This window comes from Phaethon lepturus, unplaced genomic scaffold (genome assembly GCF_000687285.1).
Source record: "Phaethon lepturus isolate BGI_N335 unplaced genomic scaffold, ASM68728v1 scaffold276, whole genome shotgun sequence".
Classification (NCBI taxonomy): domain Eukaryota; kingdom Metazoa; phylum Chordata; class Aves; order Phaethontiformes; family Phaethontidae; genus Phaethon; species Phaethon lepturus.
The window spans coordinates 9,337-20,084 of NW_010545353.1; the positions used below are offsets into that span (position 1 = coordinate 9,337).

Here is a 10,748-nt window from a genome sequence, read left to right on the forward strand (position 1 = left end):
TACAGCCTTCAGAAGGACTGAGAGATTCATCATCATATCCTTCTTGCACCACCACTACCCCTCTGAGTTCCTTCTTCACCACTCTGGAAAGTGAAACAGCTTTGATGCCTCTCCCTCATCCTCTCACCAAGCAACGGCAGGGACACATGGTCTGTGACGTGCTGGACTCTTTCTTCATTCTTTCCCCCTTTCTAGGAATGAAAACTTCCCTCTTTCATGGGAATGAGAGCCGTTTCTGTCTTCACAGAGTGTAGCTGCCTATTTTCTCTCTAGAGCCCTTGGCCAATTATCAAATTATGAGTCCGCTGGTAAAATCTTTAAAAGGCCCAAATGAGACCCAAAATCTACCACATGCCAAGTTTCTGGGTTGGTAGGGGAAACATTAAGAGTGCTTTGTAGTTCTTTGATATACATCTCATAGAGTACAAAAAAGATGGTTACAGCTATAGATATAAGGAGGAAAGTATGTACTGTATGGTACAAAAGTAAGGAATGAAAGGAAATTTAAGGTTAGTAAGGGTCTTTTTTATAAGATTCTCAAATTACAAGAATCACTGGAATTAATGGTAAATCTAGAACAACCCAGAATAACACTTTACTTCCCTTTAGCTCTTACAGATTTCTGCAACACAAACTGAGCAGTCAGAAAGTTAGAGATAAAACTTACCTCAATCATAGAATCATTTAGGTTGGAAAAGACCTTTAAGATCATCAAGTCCAACCCTTAACCTAGCACTGCCAAATCCACCATTAAACCATGTCCCTAAGTGCCACGTCTACATGTTTTTCAAATACCTACAGTGATGGTGACTCGTCCACTTTCCTGGGCAGCCTGGTCCAAAGCTTGACAACCCTTTTAGTGAAGAAATTTTTCCTAATGTCCAATCTAAACCTCCCCTGGTACAACTTGAGGTTGTTTCTTCTTGCCCTATCGCTTGTTACTTGGGAGAAGAGACTGACACCCACCTCACTCCAATCTCATTTCAGGTAGTTGTAGAGAGCGCTAAGGTCTCCTCTGAGCTTCCTTTTCTTCAGGCTAAACAACCCCAGTTCCCTCAGCCACTCCTCATAAGATCTATGCCCTAGCACAAACCAGCTTCGTTGCTTTCTAGCACAAACACACTCCAGCACCTCAATGTCTTTCTTATAGTGAGGGGCCCAAAACTCAGCACAGTATTCCAGGTACAGCCTCACTAGTGCTGAGTACAGGGAGACAATCACTTCCCTAGTCCTGCTGGCCACACTATTTCTGATAGAAGCCAGGATGCTATTGGCCTTATTGGCCAGCTGGGCACACAGCAGTGTATGCTCATATTCAGCCGGCTGTTGACCAGCACCCCCTGGTCCTTTTCCACTGGGCAGCTCTCCAGCCACTCCTCCCCAAGCCTGTAGCGTTGCATGGGGTTGTTGTGACCCAAGTACAGGACCTGACAGTTAGTCATTCTCCAAGATAAAATATTTTCAAGATCTAATGGTAAAAAACAACTCTTTTTTCTAATGTGGACAAAAAGTACAATTCAGAACATCTGATTTCCATTCCCATCTATATCCAGAGAGCTTTCTCAAAAGTCAGAGACAACTTTTTCTTCCCAGTCCCCCCAGACTGTCTTTTGTACAAGGGTTTCTGTTCCTCATATAAACATACGGTATTCTTGGACCAACTCCATGCTCTCTCAGGAGAAGGCCTGTTGGACATGACTTTCTGTCTTGTGTGCAGATAGTTGTAACACAGCATACACAACACTTTCCTGAGCTGTACATCAGATCCTACAGAAATGTCTCACTTTTCCCTTCTTCACGTACAGACAGATCAAATCTCCTCCTAACGGGAGGATGATGAGCACCTCACTTTAGTGGACAAAATTGCTCATTAATGATAATTATGCACTGTCCCTCACATTTACAACCATCAGACATTGACAAGAGTGTCATGTAATGAAAGATGCCCCTGAATGAAAACAGGATGCAGAAAAGGACTCCTTGCGGTACAAATCCTTCAGAAAGTCACAACAGAAACTGCTGCAACTTTGCAGCTGACATTAACTGAAATCATGGCGATTTCTTTGGTGGTGACAGAAGTAAACTGAATTGCAAACCTCTCCTGCCATTCTTGATGGAGTCTGTTTTGGGCCAATATAGGCCCTGGAAGCTCCAGCATATTAAATGATTAAAAAATACAATAAACAACTATAAAACCTGAGAGGTACTGTGGTTCAAAATTTCTGAACTGAGGGAAAATGTCTCAGTATTGTGGCAAGCTCAAAGCACATGCCACTTTCTACTCCTGACAAAATAATGGGCCGCTCTGAGGAAATTGTGCACATTTTCAAAGTATAATTGCCACCCTCCATTCATTCATGTGAAATCTGATCACCACCCAGAGATTTAGCCTTCAGTAAGTAGGCTTCAGGGTAAACACCTCCCTGGAGTAAGAGTGCTTCAGGCTCCTTTCAGGTCATCAGGGAGTGGCACAGACTTTGACTCTCAGTACCTTGTGTCACATCTGGGAGGGTATTTCAGCTTTTCATTGTGAAAGATAAGACCTTGAAGCACCAGAAACACCCCTTTCCTAAAGAAAAGCTGTCTGCAGCTCAACCAAGAAGAAGCTGGAACAGTTTGTTCCCTGTTGCTTCATTTAGATGAGGCAATCTACTAGCCATTTGAAGTATGCAGCAGAAACCAGCTCTTGATCCCAATAACTCTGGCAACAACTGCTCTGTTTCCAATCTCCTCTTCAAGGTCAAAAGAATCAAGAAGATAATTGAGACCAAATCCAGATATCTGACCTCTGCCAATAGCCTAGACCGTCCACAATTGATTTCAAAAGGGAAGCAGCATCCAGATTATCCTGGTGGCATAGCTGAGAGAACCGATGGCTGCCGTCGGGCGGCAAGTGGCCAAGCAGATGTATTCATAGGTTGTTCAGCCTTCTTTGACATCAGCAGCTCCGCTCTTTTGGGAGATGATATTTGGGGGATCTGGGATCTCAGATAAAGCCAAAAGGATATTAATAGTTATCTTTCTGCCTCAAGGCACCTCTGATGCCTTCAGATGAAGTTCTGGAGGGCTCAGTTTTCCCTCTGCTTACAAGTGTGACACCGATACACATTTGTGCATTCATGATACTGTTTTCAGACGGGTGCAATCAGGGCAGCTGAGCACCACACCTGGCATGTAGAAGAGTATACCAAAGAAGAAATGAGTAACAAGAAGTACAGGCAAACTTTGGCAAGACAGAGATGATACCTGCCCAAAAAGAGTAATGTTTACAGACAGAGAAGCTGGAAAAGCAGCAACACCTCAGCTCAGGGTATCTGTCTCCCATCTGCTGATATATCATGCAGCCTTAGGGTCTGTCTGGGCTTATTGCTACTACAACAAAACATTGTTCCTCTCCAGCAGTAAATGAGCAGATTGAACCTCTTCCACACAGAGGAGAGGGAGCCTTTTGTCCATACCCTTGCAGACACAAGACTGCAGCGTTATGATGCTCCCTCTCAGAGGAAGACAGCAGAAGCCGTTCTCAATTGCTCTTTGCACACGCGTGCTGCTCTAGAGATAGCAGCATACCTGCTGCTACCAGAGATAGCAACAGCTGTCTTACCGGTGAGGAGCACGCCCTTCTTTTCCTCCAGTACTGATTTAGACCAACTTCAAGATTTTGATGCTAATCTCAACAACCATTAATGAAGATTTTACAGACTCCCTAATAGGTCACCTCTCTACCTCAGGTCTCCAGTGCAAGATCAATGGAGATGCTCAAGTTGATGAAGAACAGGTGGAATCTACTGAAAGCAATTGGTACAGTCCTCAGCAAAGGCACCTATTAAAGTGAAGAAACCCCATTTGAAAGGAAAGCTACCATGAGAACTCACTAAGATGTTTGACTCTTGCAGACTTGGTGTGCATGTACCAAAAGAGTAATTTAATGGTGAAGTAAAAGTTTGTGTGCTGCAAACCTGCCAATATACCACATCATGTGACTCTCATATTGGTCTTGAAATTCTGCTTAGGAGGCAATTCTTTTTACGAGCTGCCATGGTACCTTCAGTTTTACTTCTTGCATAATTGTCAGCTTTTATAAGAAGGGTCAGACACTATTCTAGCACTGTCACAGTGCCTTTCCAGTCTCTATGTCCTGGCAAAACTTACAGTCACTGATAGCAATCTGCTCATCTCAATATACTGTGGGAAACTGTATATCACATAGGAGCCAGCAGTGGCTCTTTTTACTCTTGGAAAGTGACACAATCCAGAGTTACTGGAACTCTTATTTTCTTTTTCCCTCCTCTTTTTTTTTTTTATGTTCCCTGTTAAAATCAAGAAACTGAGCCACATATTTTTAATAATGAGAATCTGGATGAGGTTCAATCTAAATTTTGAAAATATATTCCAATTAAAGACTTTAATAGATTCTTGGCTTTCCCCACATCTCATTGCCATGTGCATTCAATAATCCCTAGCCCCCTTTTTCCCTAGTAATAAGTAGACTGCAGAGCGGATGACATCATTCTCCAGAAGGTCAGCCTCTCCTGGACTGCCATTTTCTGAACATTTTTTGCAAAGTTTTTTTTTGAAGGGACTTTTCTTTTTTCAAACTGGCTGTGATTGTGTCAAACATGGTGCTTGCCCTTGTAAAGTGGCAATGATTTTCAGATTGCGTGCTCCAAAAGAGAGGCTTTGTATTCGGGTCAGACGGTTTCACTGACAGAAAGGGTATGTTCTTCTCGAAAGAGAGGTTTTGTATTTGGGTCAGAGGGTTTCACTGACAGAAAGGGTATGTTCTTCTCCTTGGTAGGAGAATATGGTGACCACTCAGGTCACAGACCTGCAGAGACTTGATGATGTGCTTTACTTCAATGGCAACACGTGTCCCTGAAGTTCATGGACCACTAGGGTCAGCCGCACCAGGCATCTGTCTGACTGGTCGTGATATCAGGCTCTCCAGTTTGTGTGGCAGCTGAAACCTATCATTGTGTAGATTAGAAAGTTATTTAATCCCCATATGAAACAGCTGCATCCAGCACACTGAGTATCGATTCGGTGTGTAACTGTGGCCGTTGCTCAACATACAGCTTGGGCCAAACAAATGAGCAAAGCACTAGGATGCATGTTGAATGGGAGAAAGGATAATGTGGAAAAAATTATAATACCTTTAGATAATTGTATCATGTGGATGCATCTGGAATACTCTGTGCAGACTTGTTTTTAAAGAAATGATTAAGGACCTGGAAAACTTCCCACTTGAAGAGAAATGACTGGCGCTATTCACTGTGAGAAGCACAGAAGAGGGACATAAAAACCTGTAAAAAAATTAATTGTATGAAGAAGGTGGATGAGAGGGAACTTCTGTTCTCCTTATCTCATAACATCCCATAACATCCCATCTCATAACAAAAAGGGATGGACATTCAGTTAGAGTAGAAGAATCAGAGCCACTGTAATGAAGGATGTTCCACACAGCTGTGTCATAAAAACATGGAAATCACAGTCACAAGAGTCTATCAAGGATGGGTGACACAAAGCTACCACGTATTCTTCTCTCTGCAAGATAGTATAGGCCATAAAGATTAGTACTTGATCTCCTTTTTTATTAACTATGCAAACTGAGCTTTCATTCTCAGGCATCTCCTCCAGCCAGCAAATCATTCTACTTTTTTTTTTCCCTGAATCCTCTTCAATCTTTTTCCACCCTTTAAAAATATATGCAGTAGGAGACTATACTGTAATGCCAGTTTGCAGCTAGGAAACTGTCTCCGCGCTGCTTACCACTGTTTTTTTTCTACGCCAGAGACGGCACGTCCCTTTTTACCACAGTACTACATACATTGCCCCTTGCATGTGCAGTGGCTTATCCACAGAGACTCCAAGTTCTTCTCAGTGCCAGCACTTTCCAGCACACTTGGTGGGTATGTATGTTCTATGTTTTGTTCCTAGACACATGATATCGTGGCTGGCTGAACCAAAAGCCACGCCTTGTTTGAATGCATGCAGGCTACCAAGAAATCTCTGTTGCTCTTCATACCTGTGTCCCCATCATTACTGACCGCTTTGCAGTCTTTATGAGATTTGTACCTTTTAGCAACTGCACTGTTTCATTTAGTTCTGGACAAATTAATACTGGAACCAATCTCTGCAGAGCAACACGGGGTCTGTCATTATGGGATGGTGTTTTCACGTTTATCACATCAGCTTTGAGATCAGTCAGATACTCCTTTCTTAATACACGCTAATGCTAATTTTTCCAAGCTGGCATATGTGGCAATAAATTAAAAATTTTGCTTTCCAAAACTGCATCACATCTATGCGGTTATTTCTATCAGTCAAATCTCTAACTTAACCAAATAATTCAGTTGGATTTGTTTGACAAAATTCTTTTGAAAAGTCAGATAACAATTTTATTTCATTAAAAAATTACCAAGTGGCAAAATAAAAGCTAAGAATCCATAGCAATCTGTAGCACAGAAAAATCTGGCTGGAAAGCAGCAAAGGCACCATATTTATACAACTGAAGTCCCAAGATCCTGCCCCAGAAAGCACCATTTTTTCTACCACCGTAAGGGAGACTCATCTCTAGAAAATCAAGGCCAAATTCCACAGATCCTACAGGGGACCTGTTCAAGCAGTTCACTAGACTTCATATAACTAGAGCCTATCGCTCTTTTCCCATCCACCACAGACAGCATCCCATTTCAGTACCATTATGTACTCTCTCCCTCCTCACCAGGCTGAACAACCATAACTCACTCCTCATCGGTGATGTTTATTCCTAGGCATGTGGTCACTTTTGCTGCTCTCATCTTGTCACTCTGCATTAAGTATGCACTCCTCTTAAGCTGCAGGGAACACATCTAGTCCCGAAAGCCTCCTGTAGCCCCAGTGCAGTTTCCCAACTAACAATTCAAGGGATAAAATGGAGGCTTGCAATTCCTCAAGTGTTTTTTTAGAAATGTCACAAATTCAATGAGCTTTGGAGACAACAGCATGATCTAGAATTGAAGTGTCTGTTTATTAAAATAATAGCCTGAAAACTTCTAATTCATATATATGCAGGGGTATGAGAGAACAGCGTGCAGCCCAGAGCACTGAAGCTTCAGGTGGGAGAGAGGAGAAGAGTCCCAGGCAAGTCGCTTACATGAAAAGACTGGCCAAGGCTCAGAGGATCTGAGGTGCAATAGCTTATGCTAAAGTCAGCTGTTAAACACCAGTGATTTACTCACCTGTCACGCAGTTTATGTGCTTGAAAGCAAGGAGATGAAGAGGTATGGGCACGGTGCATCCTAGTCATCTTAGGTTTGGAGGGAAGAATCACATGTGGCTTAAAGCCACCCCAGCATTTCTTGCTCTTTGTGCCAGCAACTCCAAGGCCTCCAGACCAGCATATTTGTGCTGGACCTTAGGGGCTGTCCTGGCAGCCATAAATTAAAATAGAAAGTGTTTGTACCTGGGCTTTGCACCTATCACTGAGACCAAGGGTCAGCTTGTTACAGCAGCTGCTGGAGAGGTAAGCACTATGATGGAGAGAATATTTCTGATTTGTTATTTTGATGTTGTTTTGCATAGATAAATGAAAAGCTCAAGAGCACTGTTGTGCAGGAAGTTTTAAGTTTTGAGACCGACCTGTGGACACGAGGGCTGCCCTAAACCCAGTGGTCTGTGGTGCAGTGGTGGTGGTCCTGCACAGAGCCGGTTGGTCACAGGGTACTGGCTTGCTTCCTAGCTTTTCAGCTGCCAAACTATATCAAAACAAGCTAAAAATACATTAAATATTTTCCTTTCCTAATATTACCTTACCACGTAAGCAATAGCTGGACTTGCCACTAGGATGTTATCCGATAACCGATGGGAGGGGAGGTGTGCAAGCCCGAATAGGGGGTGAGACAGAGGAGGGAGGCTGCTCCAGCGACCGTGACCAGGAGGAGAGGCTGTTATGTTTCTATTTAGGTGGGTGATGAAAACGTTTCTGAATCCCTGTTTTAACCCATCTCTGACCACACGCCTCACTGCAAGTGCTCCTCGACACATGTCTCTGAGCTTGTGCAAAACCTCTCCTGCCCTGTAATGGGCAGCCACTGCTGTGGCCCTCCCTCTGGAGGAGACCATGGCACCCCCAGGTGGTTTTGAGATCTAGAGGAAAGTTTTGGGGTGATGTCAAGCTCAAATATGAGAGAGGCTGGAGAATGTGCTACACAGGGCATGCATTTGGTTTCGATTGCTTGACCTCACAGGTGTCACGTTTGAACACAGCTTTGGATTGTTTCTTTTCTTATGTTTATATTGGAATAAAAAAGTACCAGGCTGCCCTGATGCCTCTCTTCCCAGTGATCACTGTGTTTTTAACTAGAAATAGCTGCAATGAAGCGAATGGGGAAGTCCTATCAGTGGGGGGAAAAAAAAAAAAGTAACACAGCCTGAAACTGGAGATGAAAGCCCTACTTAACAAATGAGAGATGTAAAGGGCAGAAGCTATGAAAAGACACAGCATGAACAAGCGGAAAACACTTGGCCTACGCAATAATTCTTCCCAGCCTTGTACTAACAGAAACTCTCTCCAGCAAGGCCACCAGGTTTTGAAAGCGAGGCAGCATGATCCTGGGGGGAGGCACATTTCTGGTGTCCTAAAGCTTCCAGAGGACACAGGCCCCTTCCCCGTACGTTACCACACAAATGGCAAACTCTAACTGTAAATGGAGAGCAATGTGTCTGACATGCTGGAACTTTTCCTCAGTCTCCCTATGCTCTCTTCACATTTAACTCATGCTGTGTACTTGATCTGGCTCTCCTAACTCTGAACTCCTTCCTGCTCCTCCTTCTAGTTCTTATGTGCACTGGGGACACCAGGGCGATGAAGCAGCTGTGCTGCAACTCATAAAGCACAGCCTCTCCACCATTTCCATCTATCCTCTCTGCTTGGTGTCCTTCCACAGCAGTCAAGAGCTCAACGAGGTGCATGAACCTGCCCTCTCAGCTGCCGGACTCAGAGCAGAATGCATCGCTGCTCTTACGCCCTCTCCTCCTGCTCTTTGTATAGCTCTTTGCATGCCCTTTGTACGCTCACCTTGCTGCTTCTGCATGGTAGTGAAGTCTTCAAAGGTGAGAGTACGCACTGGGGGCCTCCAGAAGGCATAGGTCTCCATAATGGCCTCCAGCCCTGTCCTGTGCAATGAAAATAAAACAAGGAGAGAAGAAGAATGTCAGTCAGCTGGCAAGGGTATCGGTGCTGGGGAAAGAGGGTTCTGACCTCGCTTGACAGGCTGCCAGTGGCCACCAAAAGGTCACCTTGGCATTTGTGAATTCCTTACGCGAGCAAGCTTTCCTGCACAGGTGCTAGCCACTAAAGTAAAAGGAAATTGCTCCAGCCCAGGATTTTAAAAGCTCCTAACAGTCTTCCAGTGCTTTTTTGTTTTTTTAGCAAGGATACCAAACTTTTTGTCTGCTTTGCAGGGAGCACATGACCGTCAGCTCCTCAAGGTATGCTTTATCATAGAGTGGGTTTCCACACTTTGTGGATGCAAGCTGTGATGCAAACAAGGGACATCTGGGATTCAGCCTTCAGAATCAGAGAAATTTTGTGAATTGCCTTTCCCTGCCACCTCCTAGTTCTGGACATTGCTTTGAAGTTCTATGGGAAGCTGTTCAAAAGGGAATCTCCTTGGTTTCAGACTTCAACTAGAAATGCATAAGACGTTTTTTTATAAAAGATCAGTGGCATCCGTGCTTTGGGTCCCTTACTCACTGCAGAGACAGTACCAAAGAGAAAAAGCCAAAAATCACGTGAGAACTTGTCCTCTTGAAGGGCTGGGGTCTCAGATTTGTTCTTGTTTTCACCACAGAATGCTAGTTCTACTGAAAGTCTCTAACTCCACAGGCTCAGTGAGGGCATAGGTATATTATCAGGGAAAGACCCCCATGTTCTTTACAAGACAACCCCCTGGAGTTTCTTCCCAGGAAAGGTTCTCCTGTGTGGAGGCTGCACATTGCTCTGTTCCCCATTCCTTGCTTTCCCCTGCCTCTTTTCCAGCAGTAGGTTATAGCCCTCGCACTGCCTGAACACAACAAGATGCTTCGTCAAATGTGAGAACGTATCCCCTTTCAATGCAAAAGGCTCTAACATCCCCAGAGCCTCTCGTGAGTGTTGAGCTGATACTGGAGCTGCCTTTTGCTTCTGTCTTGCTTCATGTCTTTCTGCACGTGCCTCCACTCACTCGGTTAACTTTCCAAAGTCTCCCCGGAAGCTCGGATGCTTTAAATATATTGGAGTTGGCAAACCAAACTCTGTATTTTAAGAGGAGGTTTAGAAGAGAGGTTGTTGCATGGTGTTTATTAGCTGCTAAGCTGTTAGAAGTAGAAACAGAAGACATCTCTGCATAGCAGTCTCACACAAGCGCTGAGCACATTACAACAAAACTATTTGGTTAATACAGTGGCCTCTGCCAGCTCGTGGAGCTCGGAGACAACAAGGCAGCACAGAACGTGAACCTGTCTGCTAAGCTGGGCTCTGTGCAAAAGCAGCTCTTCGACTGCCGGTACCACCCCCAGGATTTCCTCTGCTCCCTGTGTGAGAAAGCCACACATGTTCAGACTCTATCTGCTTCTTGACACACGCAGCCAGGAAGAGAATGGTACCTTTTTACAGCGATCATAAGCGATCCCCAGCCCAAAGACCGAGGGAGGACCTTCCGCTACCGTGTATCCAGGGGGCATAGAAAGCCCTGCGCAAGTCACAGAATCACAGAATCACTAAGGTT

At 44.3% G+C, this 10,748-nt stretch overlaps 1 protein-coding gene across 1 annotated transcript in view; it reads right to left on the reverse strand.

Annotated features, from left to right (window-relative positions):
- Nucleotides 1-9,156, reverse strand: part of TBX15 (T-box 15) — a gene marked incomplete at its 5' end in the record, with an annotated part of 16,627 nt that extends 7,471 nt beyond the window's left edge. Inside the window, one exon of the mRNA XM_010288909.1 lies at nt 9,059-9,156. Within this exon, the coding sequence (XP_010287211.1) occupies nt 9,059-9,156 (98 nt within the window). The remainder of the gene's footprint in view (nt 1-9,058) is intronic.
- Nucleotides 9,157-10,748: the final 1,592 nt, after the last annotated feature.